Here is a 26,805-nt window from a genome sequence, read left to right on the forward strand (position 1 = left end):
CCCCATGTCAACCTTATGAGTACTTATATTTAAATTGGAATTAAAGAATCGTAACAGCTGGTTTAACTAAACAATTTGATTCTGTGATGTTCAATAAATAGGTTTACCAACAGGGTGCAGCATTTTTTTAAGATTTATGACCAAAAGGTGAGTGAGCGTAGCAAACGAACTTCAACCTGGAGGCGAGTTAGCGTAGCGAACGAGCTAAACCTGAAGGCAAGTAAGCGCAGCGAACGAGCTCCAACCTAAAGGTGAGTAAGCCTAGCAAACAAACTTCAACCAGGACGTGATTGAGTGATGGGAACGAGCTCATCTTGAAAATGAACGAGCATTTGACATAAAACCACATTAGGACAGGACAACGTCTGTCGAGCCAAAATGTTGTGGTACACAATGAGAACTTTAGTTTTTTCTATGGTTTAGGTGCAGTGGTAGAACATTAGGGCTATGGTAGATGTGTGCTACACTATAGGATAACTTATAAACTAAAAGACCAAATTTTCTTAAACCGTGTCCTCTCCCATAACTGTAATAAGCATTTTATACTTGTATGCCAACCCCGTACGAAGGACGGGTACTCTGCTAGTATATCCATAAATAAAAAATATCCATAACAATGTATCTATCATTCTGAAGTAGAGCTAAACCACTCAGTTCAGCTGCCATGTCTGCATCCCTAATCCCCACCAAGACTTCCACTATGTTCAAACACTGTTCTTCAGGTTTATCATATCCACCACATTGCAAACTATTATTTTCAATGCCGATTATAAAATTTTCCTCAGACATCCTGTTATTTAGCATCTTAATAACATATTCTTCAAATTTCGGATTGTTTGGATTGGTTACTTTAGCTCAATTATATAAAATAAAGCACAAAATTAAAAATGTAAACATTACTCACTAACACCCTTGTGCAAACTGACGATTTTGCAATATTCACACACTTTAGTGCACAAAAACATGTCTGAAACAGCTGCGGCAAGCAGAAGCTTCTGATGACTATATGCTTGGACTACTTTTGGAAACCTATAGGGTAATGTATCCCTTGTCTTTGCTTTAAACAAAACAGATGAATGTTGAAGGCAACTTGGCTTTATTCACTGTGTTTTAAAACATCACCTCCACAACGGCATGTACGGGGGGGTTGTTGTATTAATAGTCAAAGCTTATACCATTCCTATAGTAGACCACACAATAGTGGTGTTATATAAATTAAAACACCTCATTGTAACCCTTTTTTTCAAGGCTACGCAAACCTTTCATTTTGGATAATTTTCATTTGGTTTACTACGGTTTGGGATTTTGATGTTTTCTATTTATTTTATTTTCAAGAAATAATGTAAATTGTTGCACGTTGCGGGTAGTCAGAAGTAAATATTTTATAGCGTTCTCTCACTAGCTTTTAGACAGATTTTTCGTGTTAAGAAACTATGGATAGTCAAACCTTTTATACATACAATTGTATTTGATCAGTCTATTTTATTCTAAGAGGCCTTCTAGAGGCCTGGTGGGTTTGTTTTATTTCTGACCTACCAAATAATAAAAGAACATTTTTGGCCTTATGTAATTAATGTTTCCCTTCATAAGAGAATTTGCCAAAAAGAAATAATAACTCGTAAGCATGGTTTCTTATAATGTCAAATAATAATAGGTACTCTTATAATGACCATAAATCAAATACAGCGCAAAGTCAAAAGTTGTTCAAGTTTTAGTGCTTTATCTGGTGTTCTCTGTTTTCTCTTTAATTAGTTAATCTATGTTTGTTCCTAATGGAGATAATAAATGTGGGAACCGTATTAAAAATATTTGGTGAGAAATGAGAATGGTATTGTGATCAATTAAATATGTTTAGTTACTAAATTAGTATATGTGGTGAAAATGAATAATATTTTAATACTGGTTTTTTGTTCTGTGGTTTACAATTGTGCTTATGGGTAAGAACAAGTTTTTAATTTGAATATTAACATGTTATGAATACAGAATACCCATTGATACCTGCATTTAGGAGTTAAAGTAAAAAAAAAACTCACGATTGGCTGATGATTAAGATGAGGGAGGAGGTATTTAGACAGTGATCTTAATTTTGCTATTTCAATATACTGTACAGAAAGGAGCCAAATCGGGAATATAGTTTTGGTTAATTACTCCTTTCTGCCCTAGGGCTAAGAATTATAATTTTTTTGTCAAACGGATGGATGCCATTTATAAAATTAACTTTTTCTTCACTATCAATATTCTTTTTGTTTTTTACAAAGTAGGTAAAGTATATATTTAAGTAGGTAAACATCTATATATATAATACGCTAAGCCGATTTTTGTGAACAGAACTCCTCCCACATTTTTGGACCGATTTTGATGATTAAAGTGTCAAGAAAATTGCCCTGATCTGTAGTTTTGCAAAGTGTTTTTGGTTTTTTGAAATCTTTATTAGTTTGGGCAGGATCTTCCATCAAAGTTGGGTTTTCTCCCATAAGATTAACATGGGGGAATCTAAATATTTAATTGGAAACTTTGTCACCACTAATTTGAGAGAACGGCTTGGCGTAGAAACTTGGTAGAGGTGTCAAAAGAAAGGTCTTGGTCTGTAGATCAATTATCAAAAGTAAAAACTAAGTAAATTCCCTTAGGGCTCTGTTCCAGAAGCCTTTAAAGATCCCTCCACAGATTTGTTTACATTTTGGCCATGTGGAAAACACTTTTTAATGAAACAGCTGTTCATTTTTAAATTGTAATCTAAACAACACACATTTATTGGGAGTTACTAAATAGTCCAAAAGAAGTATTTGCAATGCTATTTTCTGATTTTAAAATTTGTTTTTGGTCTGTATCATGTCATGTTTTGCATTATAATGTTCCATTACGATATCAGTGGAAAATCCTTTTATTACAGTAAATCTTACAATTAATTATTTCTTATTGAACTATCTTATATCTATTTTACATGACATTTTGGCTGTAAAAAATAGCACAATGAGTAAACACTATTTAAGCAGCTACTGTCGTGACAGGTAGGTCATATTCCTTTAAAACTAGATTAACTTACATAGTCCTTTATAAGATACGTTGATTAAAAATGCATGTAAAAATCAATATTTACGTAACAGCCACTATACAGTATTTTTTGCTTTTTGGAAATGCCACATTGCTATGTTATTTACATTATTTGCTGCCAATGAAGCCGCACGACCATATAAACGAGGAGGCCCCAGTTCAAGAATAAAAGCCAACTTCACTTCAAGTATATTCCACTATACACCTAACATTCCGTAGAGAGATTATATTGACAACTTTATGTAGGTAATTGATAAGGCTGAGACAACTAACTGACAGCCCCCAAGTCAATTAATTCTAGCTTTAACAGTAACCCCACAACCAATTTCTCAAAACTATGATAGAGGGTTGTTCGTTGGCACAGAAGTACGATATGAACTGACCCAACGTGACGAAGGAAAAATCAAACTTACACTGTAATGGAAATACCTCCCTTTGAAGTTATAACGTGTCTTCCCAACAAACAGATATTTTTTTCAAATAAAATCGTAGATCAATTGGCATTACACTGATGATAACTAATAATAACTTCGATGACGTACGATATGGGAAATATTTTATTCGTTGAATGATCAACCATTTTTTGTAACTAACACAATTAATATCATTATTGTTTTCACACTTATTACTCTTTAAACAAAAAACAATGCTAAATGCTCAAAATATGTATAATTTCACTCAATTTATCGCAGTTAGATGAATTAGCGTAAGCCTTGAAAGTTACCGTCGATTTCGACGGGTTTCACCTAGTTATTCTAAATACTAATACAGTAGCCATGAATTCTAGATTTTATTGTTTTGTAGAGTGTTAAGCACAGGACGCACTGACCTGTGGTCTATGTGAACGGGCCGAATGCAAGATGAAATAGTGTCGGCAACTTCTTTAAAAAATATGGGTTATGTTATACCTTTATTTTATAAAGCCGAGTCCATTATTTTATAATCGAGCCTTAACTGTTTTGACGGACCACACTGTTTAAGGTGGCACCACAAAATTCATTGGTTATAATTTTGTGTTTAGCAAATTTCTCCTATAGCGGATAAACTATTATTGTAAGTCTTATGATAAGACCTAGACCCTATATTAGTGGTTTCAATTGAGCACAAAATTAAATCCTCAAATAGTTTTGATAATGGTGAAACTCTGTTGATTTGATGGGTTTTAACAAGCTTACAATAGAGTTATTATACATATTCATCCATTTCAACCTTTCCTAGGCTTGGTTTGGGTGGATAATCAGGACTCCAATGTTTTAACAAATAGTAACTTTCCAACAGGGCAGTAAGATTGGAAACTCCATCCATTCTACCAGAGACATGTTCAACCGTCCAAAATCCAGAAGACCTGGTCAGCTACGTAATACAAGACATACACTCATCCGTCAAAGAAGCAGAATGTTCATTGGCAAACCCATCAGATTATCCAGACCATTACAGACCTCAGGATGGGGAGGAGTTTGATTTCATCATCGTAGGATCAGGATCTGCAGGATCTGTGATTGCAAACAGGTTATCTGAGGTACCTTCCTGGAGAATCCTGCTGCTGGAAGCTGGAGGAAATCCAGAAAAATCTACAGAAATCCCAGGATTGTATGGTGCGCTGCAAAAGACTTCATATGATTGGCAATATCAGACTGAGCCGGAGGAAAACAATTGTTTGGCAATGGTGAATAACAGCTGTTTCTGGCCCAGAGGAAAGGTTCTTGGAGGCTCTAGCACAATCAATGGCATGATCTATGTCAGAGGAAACAAAGAAGATTACAATGGATGGGCTAGGGCAGGGAATGAAGGATGGGACTATGAGAGCGTGCTTAAATACTTCAAGAAGTCAGAAAATATAGAAGCCGAAGAAGTTTTGAGACACGATAATTATAAATATTATCATGATGAAGGTGGTTATTTGACTATTGGGTCTTTTAAAAATGACAGTATAGAAGATTTACTTAAGGTATACGGTGCAGGAATGGAAGAACTTGGGTACAAACTAAACTACGACTGTAATAGTGAATCTCAAAGAGGATTACGGTGAACAACCGTAAACACCTCAAAGTCTCACGCAATTCATTAGCTACAAAAATTTTGTTCGACTATCAATCCAAGACAGCACGGGGTGTTAAGTTTTTAAATGATAATAACGAAGAGATAGCTGTTAAAGCAAAGAAGGAAGTTATTATTTCTGCCGGAGCTATAAATTCTCCACAGCTTCTCATGCTCTCAGGAATTGGGCCAAAACAACATCTGGAGGAGTTAGGAATTGATGTAATTGAAGATTTGCCAGTTGGGCATAACCTACAAGATCACATGTTGATGGCTGGACTGCTCTTTTCATACAATTTTTCAAGACCACGCCAGAGATTGACTGACCGTATGTATGAATATTTAATGTCACCTTCTAGCAGTCAACTCTCAAGTATAGGTATGTTGAGCTATTCTGGGTTCATAAATACTGTTGATACTGACTCTAACATCCCTGATATTCAAACCTACCACTACGATATTGATGTAAACAACACCTCGTCACTAACAAATGCCTTGGCAATGTTTGGTATACGGGATGAAATCATTAAATTATTCCTGGGTATAAATTCTAAAAGATTTGTTACACCAGTAATGCCGACATTATTGAAGCCTCATAGCAGAGGTCGGATACTGTTGAGATCTACAAATCCAAAAGATAAAGTTAAAATTGTTACAAATTTTTTGACCGATGCACGTGATATAGAAACACTTTTACAAGCCACTGAATTTCTATCAAATCTAGCGTCAACCAAAGCTATGGAATCGTTGGACACCAAGTTTCATGAAATCGTTGCTCCTGCTTGCTCCAAGTATGTGGTGTCTTCAAGAGACTTCAGGATTTGTTCTCTTAAACACTTTGTGACGACATGTTACCACCCCACCTCCACCTGCAAGATGGGACCTGCTGATGATCCTACGTCCGTGGTCAACCCTCAGTTGCAGGTGAAGGGGGTGGGACACCTCAGAGTTGCTGATGCTTCTATAATGCCAGACATTGTGAGAGGCAACACCAACGCTCCTTCCATCATGATTGGAGAGAAGGCTGCCGATCTTGTTAAACAACACTGGTTGTAAACTAACATTGGAAATATAAAGTTAGTTTTGTATATATGAATCATCATAGTCTTCTCTAACACAAGGGTGTGTCAAAAAACCTGGCAACGACACACTCACCAGCTTATTTCCCTGGTAAACAGTAACAAATAACAAAAAAGTGTAAACATTATTATTGCACAGACGCTCCACATGAGCTAGTGCTAAAGCTGTTTTGTAAGCTATGATGGCGGCTTTGCCACTTCTTTTTGCTGGGTTCTTGTATTAGAGGAGGATATGATATCTAGTCCAAACTCTGTCTCATGTTTTTGCTATCTAAATTTTGTATGAATTTTTGTACTGTATCTAATACAATATATAAAAAAAAACTGTAATCCATTGTATTATGAAAGTTCCGGGATTTAAATACATATTAATATCAACGTATGGAATCAGTATTTTATTTTGACTAAACGTTGAATGACTTGGTTAAATATATTAAGAAAATCTGAATCATACTGATTTTGCATCATTGCAGGACAAAAAAGTGTTTTTGTTGGGTCAGATCTAAATTTTGGAAAAGAATGAATGAAAAAAGTAAGTTAAAGTACTGTAGATGTAAAATACATACATATACTAGGCATCTTTTAAGAGAACATTTTAACCATTGTAGTATTTTAACCGTTGTTTTGAGCCATATTGTAGTAACTCTATCGCATTGTTCTAAAGATGCCTGTACTATGTAAAGTAAATCAGAGGGATAAAGTTATATATCTGTTTATTCAAAATTTTAAGTAGATAAGTAGATAATATTAAATATATTTACTGATTGCTTACTTTTATATTACTTCTCTGTGTTGTGCTCAATGATTTTGTATTGGAAGAAACGAATATATTTCACTTATTTCAGCTTTATTATCTACACACAGCGGTCTAGGATTCATTAAGGATGAAGTTTAAATGTCATAAATTTTGATATAGAACACAGTTTTTGTAAGTTTCAGCCATTGCTACTTGTCGGCCAACATCATCCTTAGTCACTAACAAGACTACAAGATCAAGCCACTCATCCTACACTCATCTCCATTCATACTAGGCTTAAAATACCTACTTTGTATGGTCGCCATTTCATTAAAAAGTATTAAAGTATTGCACGGTATTTCAAATTTCTGACTATCCGTTTGCAATGTGGGTGTATTCAATCAAATATCCACTGACTTTTTGCCAAGTCCACCGACTTGGCGACTTTATAGGTTTGTGGAATTTCAGACATCACTGCGCTGACGGTCTAGCGATTCGTCGACGATCCTGCTCGGCCATAAGATCTGAAATTATTTCACCACTTTCATCATTCTTTGATGCGCGACTTGCCAAGGTTCTGAGATATCTGGTGAAATGTATGAGCTGGTTGGATCTGGTTCGGTTGTAGACAAAGTGGTCGAATTTGTTTCTCGATAACCGATTTTAGCTTTTCTCCCTTGCAGATTCTGTAAATAGTTTCGCTTTGACGCTTTAAATCTAATATGTACATAAAAAACTAACTAAATACAACTGTTCGTTAAAATTTTTATTCCAAACTAACCAATGCAGATATTTTTATTTATAAATCAAATCAAATTATGACATGAAAAATAACCAGTAACAGCTGATTTGTTAACTGCCGCTACATAAAGGTGTTGTCGATAACATGGGCACTTTCAAGGGCTGTTGGACAGAAACCCGATTTTTCCCAGCGTTGTGACCTACTCCAATCGATTTCTTGTGTCCAAATACCAAATAACCCATATTCAACAAAAAGATGTAAAATCCTCGGACAAAAATTAAAGTTTGCCCGTACACACGCTTGTTTTAGAGTATGTTATTCTTATAAACACACTTTAGTTTTTTTGGAAGTCTATGGTATTTATAGTAGAAACATTTGCTGTTGACCAAAGTTCAGTTTATGCACCAGTGGCGAACAGGGCCGGTGACAGCTGTCACGGGCCCCCTATTTTCCTGATTAAGTGTCCAGCCACCTCCGCCGTTGTGTTACACATATAACAATACATATCTAAAATGCATGTTAGTTTGATTAATTCTCATGCTCACAGTTGCAACTTTATCCAGTCAAAAATTACTAAGTGAACTGGAAAACCATGCTAAAATTTTTGACTTTAGCAGATTACATGTACAGAAAAGATTTTACATTTATCCGGGCCGGGCCCCCTACAGAATCTTGGGCCCCGGGCTCTGGCCCCCCCTGCCCCACCCTCTAGTCGGCCCTGGTGGCGTCGGAGCAAACGGGTATATAAAAAGATGTCAACACACTCAACCATTACTTATACATATTCTTTAAAATTGTCTTCAGCCAAACGATAAGATTGTCATCCATGAGGAAGAATGTCATCTATGAAGGTGGTTGTGTTCATATAGGTAGAGATAAAAATATACCATTTACCAACCAGAGGAAAGACGGGAAGAGTCAAGTGACATATTATTGATTTATGATCAAGTTTACATCATATACTTGACCATAAATTGCTTCAAGTATCTGTATAAAACGAGGAAATCTTCACAAAATATTACAAAACAAAAACATTCTATGAGTTGTCCATTAAGTTCTATTCAGTCTTTTATACACGAAGGCTAGACCTATTCAAATGCTGTGTAGCAGATACATTAATGACTCTTACCTACAGTATAATATAGCTCTGCTGTAATGATCACTTCAACATCATTTTACCAACCGTCATTATAACAAGTTGCATTTCATCACAATGTCGCAGTTTAGCAGTTTTGTTTTCAAGAATGACTGAAGAGGTTAAAAAAGGGTTTATGCTCTCACATTGCATTGACGATTTTCAAAAGATCTCTTTTCTATGGCAAACAACACTTAGTATTCATGTCACTTTACCTGTCAAGCCCTTATGTTCTCATATCAGTTACGTTTATTTAGTTCTATATTTTACAATTTTGAATAAATAAAAGCTATACTATTTCTCATACATCATAGGTGATAGCTTTCCTTATTTGAAACAACTAGGATACAGTTAAAAAAAGTATTTTTTACTTTTATTTAAAAAAAATCTACTGAAATGATAAATTTAACAAAAAACCACAGTTTTTATTTTAAATATTATTGGGACTTGGCGTGCTAAAATTGCACGATCACCAAAAGGATATTTCTGTGTATTTACTTATACAAATATTAGATGAGGGGTCATGACATTTTATTCACCCTGTATACCATAATCATGAACAACAATTCCCCTTAGGGAACCAACTCAAATTCACTCAACCTGTATTAAGAAATGATTCTCTATAGTTAAGTACACAAACAATCCAAAACTTGAGAAGTCTTGTCAAAGAAAACGGACAAGTTTGACGGTTGGAAACTGTTAAGCCTTCGATGTTGTAACAAAAGCAAATGTTTTGCTCAAGCTGCATTTGTCTTTGCTCAACAAGCAAGTTGTGGTGTAGAAGACAAAACTTGTCTAATCTTATTATAAACAGCTTTGCATTCAGTTTGTTAAAGATGTATTAGACAAAGGAAATGGTTTACTCTAAGGGTTATTTACTGGAAAACTTTAGGATTTTTTTACCATAATTTTGGTTTAGGGACTATACTCCTTTCACAAAGTTTGAGAGGAAGACTCTCCACCATTTTTTTTCTGCTAAATGTATGTTGCAGCTAATTGACGTTTTGACAAATCTCAGCTGTTGAGCTGTGTTTAATGGTAGGATCAAGACGTGGAGGGGATAGATTTCCTACCATAAAATCACCTTGATTTTGTGAATGGAGTATAGTATGTTCAATACTGTATGTCTCATTAAATTTAAATTAATAGTTTTAGCAAAATTTTACATGCTTTGTAAAACAGCTGATTAAGTTATACAGTTTACAGCTACATTTGTAGTGTACAAGCTGGTGTTATTGCCATGTTTTAATATCAATTAATTGTTTTTATGTTTACAATTCAGTTGTTTTGTTTACTGAAGAAAAATACACATGAATTTTACTGAATATGTCTAAAACAGTTTATTCTATTAGATAAGCATAACTCAAGGAAATGTTAACCATAATCTAAAACTTTTGAATTATGTTGAATTATAAACAAACAAATCTTGACACAAATAAAGTTGATTGTTAATCTGATAAATTTGAACACAATATCCCAAAGTTTTCATCTTCAGTTTTAATACTTTGTATTTATATTCACCACATCAGCTAAATCGGTTGTATTTTGACTTATACATTATTCCTTAGGCAATATACGGGGACAGGTTGTACAAAAGGGGGAAGATTTAATATCAACAACATGTTCTATGCTCTGCAAGTATGATTTATGATATAAAATTCCATAAATCTGAATCATCCAGTTTCTCTTTATTGATTTATTATCATTTATCAGCCATTGTAATTAATTTGGATTTTAAGTCAGAAAGCACATTTTGGCTTGAATTAAACAAAATCTTTTACAGTCACTGCAATCAGAGCTCAGTTATTAAAAAGTTTTTTGTTAAGAAAGCATATTTAAGTGCAGGTGGTATCTGCTGATTCAATAAGCCATAATACAAAAGCTTGAAAAACAACTGAAACTTGTTCTGTAGTTTTTTCATTCAAATAAAAATCAATTTACGTCATAATGAAGCAAAAACAGCCGTTTTTAATACATGCGTTGCGAGTATAAAATAGCATTTTACTGTCTAGGGGCTAAAAACCCTGTTTACTCTTTAGACTCTAGAGCTCTCTAGAGAGTAAAAACCGCTTTTAGCCCTTAGGGAGTAAAAATCTGCTGTTGTCAGTTCAGTTGTAAATTTTGATTGTAAATTGCATGTATCTAAACTCTAAAGTATGTATCGATTGTAGTTAATTGCTGCATTATTGTAAACAGTTGTCATATCAATAAGAGTACACTAACACAATAATAGACGGAACACTAGAATCACTTTAAACAGCTACTTATTTTCATAAGGAAATTAAATTGAAAACTATTTAGAAATAGTTTTGAGAGGTTATTTTTTAATGAAAACTATTTCAGTTTTTTTCACGTAGCTTTTCAAATAATGATGCAATATGAGGAAAAATAAGTTCATCATATGGGCAAAAAGTGTCTTTTCAACCCTCGCTCATTTTCCGGCCTTTTGGCTTCGCCTCAATCGTAAAACTTAAGCTTGGGTCGAAAAAGTCACTTTACGCTCTAGTGATGAAATGTACTATTAATAGTAACTACTATAGTTCGGCCGCTTTGAAAACGACCTGCGCGCTAATGCTAAATCAATGCTGGAGGAGGTCGCTTTCTAAGCGGCCGAACTATAATATTGTGTCAGTAGAGAAGAAAATATTTATTTTTTATTATATTCTTAAAAATTGTCACTCTTTGCAGCAAATGTGAAGTAAAACGAATTTCAATCATCCATTCACAACTATAATTGGAACAATAATATGGTACACTAAAAAAGTGTTATTACCAAACTAATACATACAAATTTCAACTTGCTTTAAAAAAAAAAAATAGCTATTGATATTGATTCTGTTGAAATTTTGCAGTTTAATTATGTTTCTAAATAAAACTCTTTAAAAGTACAATTATTTAACATTTTAATTAATTTAAGTACTAGCTCTAAAATTGTTAAATGCTATATGAGAAATTGATACTTTGAGCAATGGATGTATTACTGTACTGCATAAACTGTGTATAGTTTATACATGAAATTTCGCCACTCGGATATTGTGTCCAAGTTTATCAACATTGTGCTCTATCTTGAGTTCCAAACTTGTAGACATAAGATCTTCATGCTCAACTGAAGTGCATTGTTGATGTTGCTATATTGTTGAAAGCAGTGCTGCCAACCGCTGTGATATTTGTTAATGCAGTAAACTGTTTTACCAACCGAGTTGATTATGTTCAATGTACTTGACAATTATTCTACTATGTTGTTGTTGTTAGTACTATGTTTCTACTTGTTGCTAAATTCTTTGTTGTACGGTAGTAAATAAATGTATCAACCATTTGGACGCTAAATTGTGATCGATTGGATACCTTTGACTATTGGTTGGATCTAGACATTCTGGTTTTGGATCAAAATCGTAATTGAATTGAGTCAGAGTCACTGGCAGAGTGAACTGTTGCGAATTACAGATTTCAGTTGAATAAAACAACTTTTCAACCAAGTCAAGCTTTTAGGATGACTTTATGTTTTAATCTATCTAATTTTCTATTTCACACCAAAAATCATGATCTAATACTAGAGGTTAAAATAAAATGTCTTCCGTTAGTGTGACCAACCCCATGTAGCACAGATGGTTGGGCCAACGTTGGTAAATTGTGGAGCCACACAGTTGGCCAACGGTAGAAATGTCACCTCTTTAAACTGTTTTCCAGCCAACCATTGACCAACCGTTTTATTTCACACAAAATAATAAAGATTTAGTACGAAAAGCATAATTATTAGTTGAGTAAATTGATTAAATAGTTCATAAAAACAAATTTTGAAAAAAAGCTAGAACAAAATTTTTTGGCCCAGACGGGTCTTGAACCCGGGTCCTTCAACTTATGAGCCTCTTACTTTACCACTGAGCTATCTGTGATTGTTGTTATAGAGAGTTTTCAAGTGGTGAAAGAGTAGCCGACAGTTGCAATGGTCGCAATACTTCATACATTTTTACATTTTTGATACTACACAGTATAATATGATTCTGTTAATCTGTTAAGGCATCATAAGTTATTATTTTTTTTTTTTTTGGAGTTAGAGAGGATACTGGTATTTGAATATAGATTAATTAATTACTGTTAGATTATTAATGCTATTATAATTGCCTGTTATATGATTAATTACTCTTTCCCCTTAAATTGTTGCAAATAAGTTAAAGAATATTCATTTAAAAAATATTTGCATTATTATAATTATTAAAATTCATTGTTGTAGCCCCGGAACTGTAATATATAAAATATCTGGTTTTACAATACCTTTATCAGTTCCAAAAACTTTTGGAAACTTTTGGAACTGATAAAGGTATTGTAAAACCAGATATTTTATTATAATTATGTTGTGAAAGCTAGACCCAGAGAATGAAAGTCGTGTAAACTCAACTATGGACCATCGTTGGTCCAACAAAAGTATCTTTTGTTGGTCCAACGGAGTGAAAAACGGTTGGACAACGGTTGGCTTGATGTATGATACCCAGCAATGCATATTAATAATGTATTTCATTAACAATGAACCAATGTTGGTCCACAGTTGTAAATATTGGTTGGCCCAACTACGAGATATACAGTTGGACAACGGTTGGTTGGTTGTGGAAGCTCCAACCAACCATCGACCAACTGTCCCATAGTTGGCCAACGTTGGCCCAACCATCTGTGCTACATGGGACGTCACCGATGAGTGGCGACTGGTTTCAACCTGGCAATTTGGTCATCTTCAGGAGATAAAAGAACATAATTTCACTCCGAAAAGGCCGTCAGAAAGTCTATAAATACATAACGAACACTTAAATACATTTTAAAAAAATACGTGTGGCCACAAATTGACTGCGCCACAGTGCTATGCGTAAAAAAATGTATTTTAGTATAGTTTTTGTTATATATTTATAGACTATCTGACGACCTCTTTGGAGTGAATTTATGATCTTTTATCGCCTGAAGATGACCCCGTTGCCGGGTTGAAACCGGTTGCCACTCATCGGTGACGTTGATTACTCTGAGGGATGAAAGGTATTTTAACCTCTAGTATGAATTTAAATTTGTGACCAAGAGGCAAAAAAAAAAAAAAAAAAAAAAAAAAAAAAAAAAAACTGAAATGAAATCATGATCTCAGTAACAAAAATCATGGTCAAAATAGAATCACATATGAAATAATTACTTTTAGTAATTACTAGTATAAAACAATAATAGCCTAATAATATAACTATCACTAATTTATACATTTGATACCTACTGAGACATTGATCAAAAAATAAATACTAAGCTTATATCTTAACCTTAAGATCATTACTTAAACAGTCTGCGGACCATAAGACAAAATGTGCTAGGTAAGCTTCTCCCAAATGGTTATGTCTGAACATTTTGGCCGTTATATAGCTGAGTGGTGGATTTAGCCATTGCCCATTTGCTCAACACCTCTTAGAATACAAATGGCTCTTTGAATGTCCCCTACTGGTCAGCATAAACCAAATGTTTTGTCTGTATTGTAAAACTAATGTGACTTTCGTAACAATAACTTGTCGGATTTTAACCAACAGTTTACATAATTGTCATTGTCAATATCACGACATAGCTGAAAGTGTTTGGTGATTGGCAGGAACTGAACCTGGGACCTTCAGGCAGAACTACATAGCTGTAACTACTAAGACCAGCCGCACCTACCACAAACTGGAATCAATAAATTAATTTTTAGATAGGACCGTTTTCCAATGATGAAATATTTCTAACCAAAATACACGTAATAGTAAACAAAAAAGATGCTATATATTTTTTTGGTCAGAAACATTCTTTCAAAATTAACCTTACAAATTACAATTAATATCTTATAAAGTATAAGAGCAGAGAAATTAACGAATTTAATTATTGATAATGAGATATTGAGTACAAAGAATGAAGTATTTAAAATATGTTGTTTAATCAACCAACTCAACAGAATTATCCTCTCTTAAATGACATTTTGCTAAGCTTTTATCAAAGCCTTAATGACTGTATTGATAGTTTAATAAAATAATCAGAAAGGATTAAAAGGTTATAATTAGCTGAAAAAAGGTTAAAACAACTGTGGTCAGACAACCAAATACATATAAATGGAAGGGAAACCATTCTTTTGGAAAACCAACTTATATACCTGTATATATAAAAAAAAAATTAGGTTTTTAATTTGAATGTATTAATGCAGTAAACACATTTAAATCCCTACTATTTTTAATATACAATAAAAAAATGTGTTTCTGCGTCATAGTCACTTAACTCTTTTTTAGTACTAAAAAAAGTTTGATTACATACAAGACAAGTCTATACATTTGTTGAATTGTATACTTGAAAAATATTCAAATATACATATTGAATCTGCTTCTTTAGTAACAAGAAAACTTTCAATCTTTAAATTGAATCACGACCACGTTTGTTTAACAAGATCGGCAGCCTTCTCTCCAATCATGATGGAAGGAGCGTTGGTGTTGCCTCTCACAATGTCTGGCATTATAGAAGCATCAGCAACTCTGAGGTGTCTCACCCCCTTCACCTGCAACTGAGGGTTGACCACGGACGTAGGATCATCAGCAGGTCCCATCTTGCAGGTGGAGGTGGGGTGGTAACATGTCGTCACAAAGTGTTTAAGAGAACAAATCCTGAAGTCTCTTGAAGACACCACATACTTGGAGCAAGCAGGAGAAACAATTTCATGAAACTTGGTGTCCAACAATTCCATACCTTTGGTTGCCGCTAGCTTTGATAGAAATTCAGTGGCTCGTAAAAGCGTTTCTACATCATGTTCATCAGTCAAATAGCTAGTCAAAATTTTAACCTTGTCTTTTGGATTTGTAGATCTCAACAGGATCCGACCTCTGCTATGAGGCTTCAATAATGTCGGCATTACTGGTGTTACAAATCTTTTGGAATTTATATCCAGGAATGATTTAATAATTTCATCCCGTATACCAAACCCTGCCAAAGCACTTGTGAGTAACGAAGTGTCGTTAACATCAATATCGTAGTGGTGGGTTTGAATGTCAGGAATATCAGAAACAGCATCAACAGTATTTATGAAACCAGAATAGCTCAGCATACCTGTACTGGACAGTTGACTCGTAGAAGGTGACATTAAATATTCATACATACGGTCTGTCAATGTTTTAAGAGGCCTTGAAAAATTGTATGAAAAGAGCAATCCAGTCATCAACATGTGATCTTGTAGGTTATGCCCAACTGGCAAATCTTCAATCACATCAATTCCTAACTCCTCCAGATGTTGTTTTGGCCCAATTCCTGAGAGCATGAGAAGCTGTGGTGAATTTATTGCTCCGGCAGAAATAATTACTTCCTTCTTCGCTTTAACAGTTATCTCTTCGTTATTATAATTCAAAAATTTTACTCCCTGTGCTGTCTTCAAATCTTTCTCAATCAAAACCTTAGTTGCCAGTGAGTATCTAGAGACTAAGAGGTTTTTACGGGTTGTGAATTCTTTTAGGAACGCTTTGGCTGTACTACATCTTCTACTTCCAACAATCGTTCCTTGTAGCTTGGCAAACCCTGTTTGTGATTCACCGTTATAGTCGTAATTTGCTTTGTATCCTAGTTCTTCCATACCTTTCGTGTGTGCGTTGACCAAATCTTTTACATAATCGTCAATAAAAGATCCAACAGTCAAATATCCACCTTCACCATGAAAATGTTTGTAGTTATTGTGTCTTAAAACTTCTTCCGCTTCAATGTTTTCACTCTTTTTGAAGTATTTAAGCACGCTCTCATAGTCCCATCCTTCATTCCCTGCCCTAGCCCATCCATTGTAATCTTCTTTGTTTCCTCTGACATAGATCATGCCATTGATTGTGCTAGAACCTCCAAGAACCTTTCCTCTGGGCCAAAAACAGCTGTTATTCACCATGGCCAGACAATTGTCTTCAGCAGAGTCAGTATGATATTGCCAGTCATAACGAGTCTTCTGCAATGCACCATATAATCCTGGGATTTCCGTTGTTTCTTCTGGATTCCCACCAGCTTCAAGCAGCAGGATTCTCCAGGAAGGTACCTCGGATAACCTGTTCGCAATCACAGCACCTGCAGATCCTGATCCTACAATGATGAAATCAAACTCTTCCCCATCGTGAGGTCTGTAGTAGTCTGGGTAATTTGTTGAGTTAGCCAGCAAACATTCTGCAAGCAGGACTGATGTCTTGATATCTTGTATTATAGAGCTGGCCAAGTTGTTTGGATTGTATTCGGTTTTTGGGCAGGTGTCTGGGAAAATTATTGGAGTCTCTTCAGCTGCAATCCTATGAAAAATAATTATTGACAGTCAGGAATTATTTTTTATTAATAATTTTCTAGTCGAAACACCCCGCACTTTTCACCATACATCTTAAATTATCTGCAATAACCAATTAACCATAAACACTCACCATTAGATGCAAATTTATAATAATAAATGCATGATTTGTAACACACTAAGTGCATACTACTCTTCTCAAGGTTGAAAAGAACGTCCTAAAACTACCCCAGTAACCCATTGAAACATCAAAACCATGTCAAAAATAGTATTAATCCTTTTTAATAGCTTACTCTAATTTCATTATTCAAAATAAAATCAGGGACAGTAATTTTCTTTATGAATATGGCAACTTTTAGAGTCTGTTGTATATACGACAAAGTGCAACAAGCTATCATAGAGTCCCAAACCTTTAAAATTGTTATACACTGTGGCAAATGCAAAACAAAATATTTTCAAGATTTATAAATGCATATAAAAGCTAAAATGGAGGCATAAAAATATACTAGTAGTTCACATAGAGTCTTGTCCAAAAACAAGGTATAGGCCTACAGATCAGCAAGTTTTAGTAGATCAAGAGTCAGTAAATTTGATACTCGAAAGACAGTTATATCAAAGTCGAATGATGGTCTAAATGAAGCAAGAATGTATTCCCTGTCAAAGTCCTATTATGTGACATTTTAAGTGAAAATCTCCTTATATTTAAACGCGAAATAAAAGTATTTTTTATTTTGAAGATTCTAAACCAACCACTTAAGGGGTTTTCATGAATCTTCTGTTTAAATAATGATAATTTTTAGAAGGATAGAATGTTAGAGCCATAATTTAAATTTTTTGTTTGAGTTTTTTAGACATTTAGATTCAGATTTATGTATTTTTTAAGTCTAGCAGCCAACACTAAGCTTTTATGATTGTTCGAGTGCAATATCATTTGGTTTAACTAACAGCTGGTTTATTTTTATGTAGTTTTTCCTTACGTAAAGGATTTGCGAAATATGTAATTTCAAACTGTATTCCAAACGTTTGCATGTAATCAAGTTTTGTCGTAAATATTATCTGTGTGAATGTAAGGTTATGCTATAAAAATTCAAACTCAAGAAGTTACTACCATGTTTTTTGGCAAACTGTCACTAAGTTGTATATACTACACCATAAGTGGTTTACATGTTGATGGTTGATGGTTTTTTTCTTTTCCTAATGTTTGAATGTCTGTCTGTCATACATTATGTTTAGTTAAAACTGATCAACCCTTATATTAGACTATCAGTATGAAATACTGGTCTCTAGAAAAACTGATTCTCATATGGGTTTTGTTGTAATAGAAACAAAACCAATTTCCCTACTATGCCATAATCATGCACTTCTGTAATGGGTCAGACACCTTTGCACTAACCAGGGAATTTGACAAAAAAAGATTATTGATTTTGAAAATAGAGCGGTGAGTAAATATATAAACCAGTAAAGATAAATCAGGCTGAAGGAGATAAAGGAACAGAGAGCAAAGAAAAATATTTTATAGGCCAATTTTAAACAAGTATGAAAGCTCACTATATCCAAACATATTTTTAGAATAAACATATAGTCCTACCTAAGGGCCTACCAAAAGAATAATTTGATATTTTGCTTAAAACATACATACTCATAAGATCTATCATAGTAAAAAACATTGTATACTCACCCATATGCACAATTACAGGTTACTGAACACAAAATAAATATTAAAAATGGTTTCATTGTAAATTTTATACAAAAATGATAAATACCATTCTCGATAGTACCGGTAACTATTCAAATATTTTTTTTGGACAAACCATACACAAAAAATCAGGTCACTTGTTTAAAATATACTGTGTAGTCTGTTTAAAATAAAATTTACTATAAGCAACTGAAAGAGTACATTAGCTTAATTTAACCTTGAAATGTTGTGATAACTTTTGATCTTTTACAATGTGGAAAGTACAGAACTAAGAAAAAGTCTAAAAAAAAAATCTTTTGTTGAAATCAGCTGTCTAATTTTGTAATATTTTATCAGTCCATTCAATTTTTTTAAATCTATTTTGAATGAAAATTAATTTTGTCAAACTTGACAGATAAAAAACTGTTATCACAATGCTTTGGCTATTATCCAAATAAACAGGAGAAGCTTGTAATTTATTTAAGTTGTGGATACAGTGCAGTGAAATCTGACAATTTAAAAAAGTTGTTTCGCCTAACTACTGTAACTTTTAAGGAGTTTTAGAAAATAATGCAAGCCTTTTGGAATTGATTAATATATTTAAGCTTCTCAAATGCTGCCTATGTTGAATAAATCATAAATTTTAGGGATTTGGTAAACTAAAACTGATAATTGAATAAAAGTTCATAAAACTATTTTATATCTTATTTTCAAATTAAAAAACAAAATTTAAAAATTTTGAAGATTTAGCAAGCAAAAAGAGAATAGGAAATGTTAACATTTTATCCAATGAATGGAACATGAAATATTGTTTCAACAACCCATAAAAGTCCTTTTACACGTAATATAAAAATAAAAAATACCCAAATTATTAGCAATATCCAGATTAATTTACAGCATGATTAAACACCTCGTCACAGCAAACCTGCAGGCTAACCGAATTTCCATTTGTTTTATTGGATTTTCCCTAAAATATCTCCTTAATAATGTCATATTTATGTACAACTAACAGTCTAGGACCTATCACAGAGTTTTGAAGTGGCATCATCACCTAGTTGAAATCTATGAGTGACAGGTGGTACTGTACTTGAACCTTAAACAACAGGAAAATAATTACCTTTAAACTATAGCTGCGCCCATTTGTAGGTAGATGCAAAGTTTAAACAACAATTTAAAATGTTTTAAATCACTGATAACTGAAAATCATATATTTTTTACTAAAATTATTTATGGTACCTAAACAGAAAGAAAATCACTTGAATGCAAAGAAAACAATAAACTATACAACCGATATTGTTAAATGTATAAATCGTTTACTTAAATACTAGAACTATAATATAGTGGAAAAAGAAGATTATAGCAGCCTTTGCTCTTGTCTTTACACAGCTTGTTATTTTCCTTAATACAGATTGAGTGGAAAAGTAAGTTGTACACAAGTTCTACTCAAAAGAAAACAAATATGAAGCCTGGTACGAATTGGCCATTATTGCGAACTTCTTCATGTTGGAAGAATTTTCAAGCACTCATGGAACACAGTGGAACAGTGACTTTTCTCGGAGAAATTGAAAAGTTGGTTTTGCAGACATTGAATTGTCACGTTACAGATTTAAGGAAAAGTTGTCTGAAAGCTGAAGAGAAATTGGTTTATACACGACCTTAAATAATTTATTGAATCATAGCTTGAAAAGCTGCTTGCAGGACAACTGATTCGACCCATATCTAGTAGAAGTAATTACACGTGTTTTTTTCAATTAAATAAACATTTTTTATGAAGTTTTATCCTGAATATTAATAGGCAAGCATTTTTTTTTAAACCTTATTTCTCAGCTCGTGTGCATTACAGGGAAAATCTACGTATAATGCTAGAAAGATATTTTCCTGCAGATGTGCAGAGTCCCTTCATAAATTAAAATATACTCAAAAATAAGCACACAAAATGAATTTAAAATCGAAAAATATATACCAAGGGCCTTATGGGTTGCCATGTTGGTGACGAAATAGCAACGAAACATAAACAGAAAATCAAAAGAAATGCAAGAAATTCCAACGACATGTTTTATTTACAGCGAAGGGTGAAAATAGAGAAGTCAGTACATTACATATTTTTGGTCGATTTTTTGACCACTGGACGACTTCTAGTGTTTATCAAACTCTAGTTCCGATATTGACTCACATTGATAAGATATTGAGATAAAAAACTACAATTTCACCAACCATATTAACTTGGAGACTAATACCATATTTTTGAAATAAATTATACACATTAATAACAGTAAGGAAAGTATCTATGAATATTTCATAATTCTCAGTAATAAATTGAATGCGGTTGAGCCTGAAGACATTTATCTTGTCATTAATTAAGTCTGTATCTCACTTCTCGACGGTTGATTGGGGAATTAATTTACTAAGTAACTGGATACTTAGTATCCGCCCTGAGGTAAATCAAGTTTACTTTTGCAATAACTGATAAGTAGATCAAGTAGGTAAAACTATATAGCTTTGAGCCATTCATTTTCTTTAAGTTTAAAATTGTCAATAGAAGTACGTCTGTACTAAACGTTTGTCCTTAATTCATTACCAAAACGTCCAATCGATCACTGAAAACTATGATCTATGCGAAAATTTAGAAATTAAGTTTAAGTTTGGCTGATTTAATGACGGGAAAAGCATAATTTTGTGAAGGTGATGTATTTATTTATTATATTAATGTAATTCAATATTATACTGTAGGCCTACTACCAAATCATGCTCTAATACAACCGCGGCGAGACAAAAGTGGCAGCGCCGCAATCCCGGCCTACCGAATCAGCTGTTGTACCAACTAATATTGGAGCTTCTGCACAATGTTTATGTTCACCTGTTTCTTATTACCATAGCAACAGGCCGGCCAGTGCGACGTTGCCACACCAACGCTGCAGCCTTGAGGAGCCTATGGTAATACGAAGGTAATACGTACCTTTCCTAATCAGTGCTAAAAATATTGTATGATTAAAAAATACATCGTTAAATTCCCTCCTTAAACTACGTGAATATATAATTATATTGAGTATATTTCATGAGTTACTACTAAACTCAACCATTTTTGGGAACACATACACTAACATTAAATACTATTTGTATAATATTAAAAATTATAAAACCTGTGCATACATCTAAAATTCCCCTCGGGGTCATAGATTATAAAGGCTGTAGGTAAGAAATTACTGAATATTTTTACTTATCCATAAAGTTATATTATAAAGCTTATTGTACTACCTTCTCTAATGCTAAAACATCTTCCACCCTCCCACCCTCTCACCCACACCAACCCCCCTCCCACTATGTCTTGGGGTGGTCATTAATAAGACTAGCTTCATTAGCGAAATCACAATTGCTCTACGCACTAATTAATCACGTTGTAACTTAGCCTTAGAAAGAAAATAGTTTTATGAAACAGAAAACATTTTTATAGTACTGTAATTTTGTCTAAATATTGTACCACGATTTCTCGGCATTGGTTTGCGAAGGGATTGGTTTAAAGTTTAAAAACTATCTTCGAGATGGTAAATAAAAATATTTAACTTGGGATCGGAAATTATTGTTAAATTAAATTGTTTAGGGGCAAAAAAGCTTAAAAATGTGAAATCTTCCTTATTTGATAGGCTTTTGAATTTTTTATTTAGAATAAAAACATGCTTTTGGCCTACTGTTAATAAGTTGCGCAGTATAATTTCTTACCATTGATTCAGTGTTCCCAAAACTTAAATATAAAACAAAAAATAATAATACTTAAATACGTAGGTTAAAAAAAGAACGGCAAAATCGCATCAAATATACCCCCATAAGAATACAATTTGGAGTTATTTTTTATTCAAAAAGGGTCTTCTCAATTTCAATACATTAAAAAAGGTTTATTTGTATTAACATTTATTTTCTTTTGTAACAATCTCAATCATTAGATAACAAACATGTTTAGGCATTGGAAATTTCTTTTCCAATTTACTTCTTCAAAAGAACTTTTCAAGCACTTATGAAGTACCGGTAGAAGACGACAAAACTTTCTCAAAATAAATTGGAAAGTTAGTTTTAAGGACAATAAATCGACACGTTCCAGGCTGCTTGAAACTTTGAATGGAGGATTTCTTAAGCATCAAATGCAATTCTGAAATTTACAAACTGTTTGCTGAACCCCAATACTATATATATATATATAATATATATTACATTTAGTCTAAAATTAATTGTTATATTTCTTTGTTAATTAAAATAAACTTGGAGAAACATTTATCTTTCTTAATTTGTTGCTGCTGGGGTGATGATTTTTCTTTTAATTATTCAATATTATTTACGCTTGTAAAAAAACATTAGATTTTTTATGAACACGCTATATTAATTGGCGCCTGCAACTCTTGTGATACTCTAGTACATTCATGTGAACGACGAGATTCTTAGCTGTTTGAAGGCGTTTTGTTACCGCCAAAATCTAGATAAAAATAAAATAAAATAAAAATAAAAACGTCTTTATTAGCCAGCGCTTCTCTGATACATATCAGTTTTTTAGAACAACTTTTGTCATATAACTACTGTCTACTAGATCTCCACCATAAAGACCGAAGAGAGATTTACCTACCTCAATCAGATTGAAATTAAAATAAGTAGAATAATTAAAATCCATTTTCATAAAATGGTTCGTCTGTCTCTTGTTTACATTACTGTGATTAAAAAGTCAACTGATGGATCAGCTGATAGCATAAATAAACATTTTAACCGTTACAAATAAAGTTTTTCAGGATATTTGAAAGCGGACTCTGGAAATAATTGAAACACTAGAGGGGCAAAGCCCTGATGGAAACTGTATTTTTTGTTATCGTTCGGAGGTGCGCTTGATCATAAGCTTTAAAATGACAAATCAATAGGGAAAATTGGTTAAGAAGGGCAGCTGGAAAAGGGATGTTCTAGAGGAACCCTTTATTGTAAAATGTATGTAAACTTATGGAGAAACTATTTTAAATTTCATACTTTGAAATTTAAAATATGAAATTCATCGCTCAGTGTGTGGACAGATTTAGAATCTACGCTGGCATACCCTTCCTATGACATTTAACAAAGAAACCACAGTAATAGCAATTTTACACTTATCTTACTTTGTTCGCAAAATAAATAAACGGCTTGGCATCAAAAGTTTTAGAAACAATATATCAACAAATTATTCATATAGCAACGCTTGCGAAATTAAATCTTCAATCATATTTATAATGTTGACGACCCAAAATTCTACAGAATCCAAAACTGTCCTTACAAAGAATAAGAGGTTATAACAAAATTATACATATCAAAACAACAATGGAATACTTATCTTTGGTTACATGAATGTGTTTAGGAAGTGACATTTAGATAAGACCCTTACTGTGTAACGCTATCTTCACGCAACAGTTTAAATATGGATGACATTTGTTATTTCAGCGTATAATTCAAACCTTATCTCTTTACAACAAACAATTAAAGTCACTAGCTATAATATTCAGACCATTCTCCTGTTTCTTTTCAATAGAAAGTGAAGTTAAATAAGGTACATTAAGAAAATAAACTTTAGCATATCGTTGAAATTTTATTTCAGCGGTTGTTGAGTTACCTTAAAAGCGTTTTTAAATACCCATAATTGAAAAAGTCATGCGCTTGGTGAATCCTTTTAACTATTAGCCCTCTATAGGGATTTCACACGAACTAAATTATAATTACTCGAATGTGTACTATTTATGAGTAACATAGGCTAGCTATATTGTCTCGCCATAATCGTTAAAAACAAAAATTCATAATAATAGTTAGATACATTACAAATAAACGGTATCAGAAATCAGGCATAAAATTTCTCCCATTAGCTACAAAATATTATTACAAATCAAGAGACATAAATGTTGAAGAATACAAATAAATCTGCAAGTAACTAGGATATTATGGAAATTTTTATGGTGATATTTTAGTTTAGTTTCAACCCAACCAATACATAAACTGGATTAATAAAAAACCCAGTTTTTAAACATTCTGTTTACTTTGGTTTCAAATCTACGAAACCGCTCTCCTGTTGCAACTGGAAGACACTTTATCTTCCTCTGTGCAAAGCTGAGGTAGGGACATCTGAATTGTAAATACCCTTCTCGGGCTGTTCCTAATTGAATTATGTCTGCCTCATTTTGCACCTGAATACAATAAGAAATGTCGGTTGGTGTAAAATGGCCCGTTTTATTTAAATCAATGAATTTAACTAATATTTTTTTCATTTTGCTTCGGTGGCTTTGGGGGTTTCGTAATCGTGGTATATTTGTTGCGTTTTCACCTTTATAGTTTAAAATTAAAATTAAAGCTTTGTAATTTACAGTGACCTTTAAGGTCCTTTCATATATTTTTTTAGTTCTTTTCTAATAGAATATTTTTGTAATGGCAGACGGATTTTCCAGATGGTTTTCGTACTTAAACTATAATTCTTACTAAGGGACGAGTAAGGGATAACTTCATCATGGTCTAAAAATGTTTAAGGCAATAAAAATAAATTATTTCGAACTTTTTTGTTTTCATGGAATTTATTTCAGCGTTATTTTACCAAATTGATTCTAGGCCTATATATATATATATAAATCCCAAAGTACCCATGAAATTTTGAGAAAACTACAAGTCACACCTCCATAAACCATATACTTAAAATGTTTGTCATGACGAGAAACCTTGCGCAAAACTATCCGTGATTTCATAAATTGCCCTTTTAGGTCGTAATTCTTTTCTAAAGGGAACTTTCCATATATATAATGTTAAAGTATTATGTTTTGTTTATTTCAGCTTAACTTAACCAATCAATAGTTTTATTTATACTTCGAAGTCAAACAGGGTGAAACCCATGAACAGCTAATATTTTTAACCATAAGATGTCATTCACTTTTATATTCACATTTTTCGCATTTTTGAACACGTAGTGAAATTATTTGAAAACTTAGGTAATATGTTTGATGTTTGTCTAGTTACCTGCCTTGGATTACAGTGTATTATTCAATGATAATATCTCAAAACATGTCCAGTTTACATATTCTAGAAATATAGCCTTTGTCGTAAGTAATAACACAAAATAGGCAAAGTCTCTGTTCTGCGGTATTATCGGAGTATACAACTCGAATGAGGTTTAGTTATACATATTTATTCTTGACTGTAACAGCACTTTAATGGTCATTTGCTTAAATGTATTTGCCGCGATTTTTTTTATATTAAACGGTTGTTGAAAATCTGAAAAATCTTACAAATATTTCATTACAAACTAAAATGTGTAAAATTGGATTTGCAACGTAAAAGATGTTCCAACAAATTATTTTAAGACATCAAGTAATTTTTGAGCACATAATGCGTTGCTGCAAACACAAATTGTTGATTTAGAGAGACAAGGGAGGAAAACTCGTCTCATTTGGAAAACAAATTAGGGTGTGAATAAACCATCTCGCCCTAGGAAACCGTTGTCCGCGTGGAACAATATGCATTAGAAGTTGGGCAACACTTACTAATATGATTTTATGATATAGTTAAATCGAATATTATGTAGCCATTTTATTCAAGGTGATTTATTTAGAAAAGGTAAAGTAGATGCACACGCTGTGTTTTTGGACATTTATCTTCATATTGTGTTGTGCTGTGTGGATTCTTTTAGACCTACAGAGTAATGAACTAACGAATAGTAACTAAAAAGATAATTTAATTTAGGGATTAACCCTCAAGGATTAAAATTATTTATAAAGTTCACTTTCAAATATCCAGGGATGCTGAACTTTCTCAGCGGTTTTAAATACAGATTGTAATTTCAGCTGATATTTCAATTTAATGGTTTACCGCATTCAGATATTATTCAAAAGACGAAACAGTTGATGAAAATCGACTTATAGTTTCCTAGGCCATTTGGAGTGAAAACTGTACTATGATTGAGGTATCTAACTGATTATGGCATAGACATACAATCAACAAATGAATTTTATTGTAAATTAGAAGTCTTATTCATTTAAATATTCGGTATTACATTATTTGTTTCATTCAGAAAACAAGTTTTAAATTCTTATAAAATT

General features: G+C 33.0%; 1 protein-coding gene and 1 pseudogene across 1 annotated transcript; one reads left to right on the forward strand and one right to left on the reverse strand.

Annotated features, from left to right (window-relative positions):
• Positions 1–2,973: 2,973 nt before the first annotated feature.
• Positions 2,974–6,186, forward strand: LOC129000639 (glucose dehydrogenase [FAD, quinone]-like; annotated as a pseudogene).
• An 8,775-nt stretch (positions 6,187–14,961) lies between these two features.
• LOC129000768 (glucose dehydrogenase [FAD, quinone]-like) lies at positions 14,962–18,930 on the reverse strand. The gene is made up of 2 exons (XM_054427761.1): positions 18,737–18,930; positions 14,962–17,065 (listed from the first exon to the last, which is right to left on the reverse strand). The coding sequence occupies exons 1-2, from the start codon at positions 18,790–18,792 to the stop codon at positions 15,184–15,186; spliced, it is 1,938 nt and encodes a 645-aa protein (XP_054283736.1). The 5' UTR covers positions 18,793–18,930; the 3' UTR covers positions 14,962–15,183.
• Between the last annotated feature and the right edge of the window lie 7,875 nt (positions 18,931–26,805).

The sequence above is a fragment of the Macrosteles quadrilineatus genome, unplaced genomic scaffold (genome assembly GCF_028750875.1).
Source record: "Macrosteles quadrilineatus isolate MER2022 unplaced genomic scaffold, UCM_ALF_1.0 Scaffold_8__2_contigs__length_117827958, whole genome shotgun sequence".
NCBI classification, from domain to species: domain Eukaryota; kingdom Metazoa; phylum Arthropoda; class Insecta; order Hemiptera; family Cicadellidae; genus Macrosteles; species Macrosteles quadrilineatus.

What these genes read in the sequence shown, in the direction of transcription:
- LOC129000768 (XM_054427761.1), bottom strand. Translation starts at nt 18,792, where the DNA reads ATGAAACCATTTTTAATATTTATTTTGTGTTCAGTAACCTGTAATTGT. An exon ending in ACCTGTAATTGTGCATATGG is followed by an intron (nt 17,066 to 18,736) that starts GTGAGTATACAA and finishes TATTTTTCATAG; the next exon opens with GATTGCAGCTGAAGAGACTC.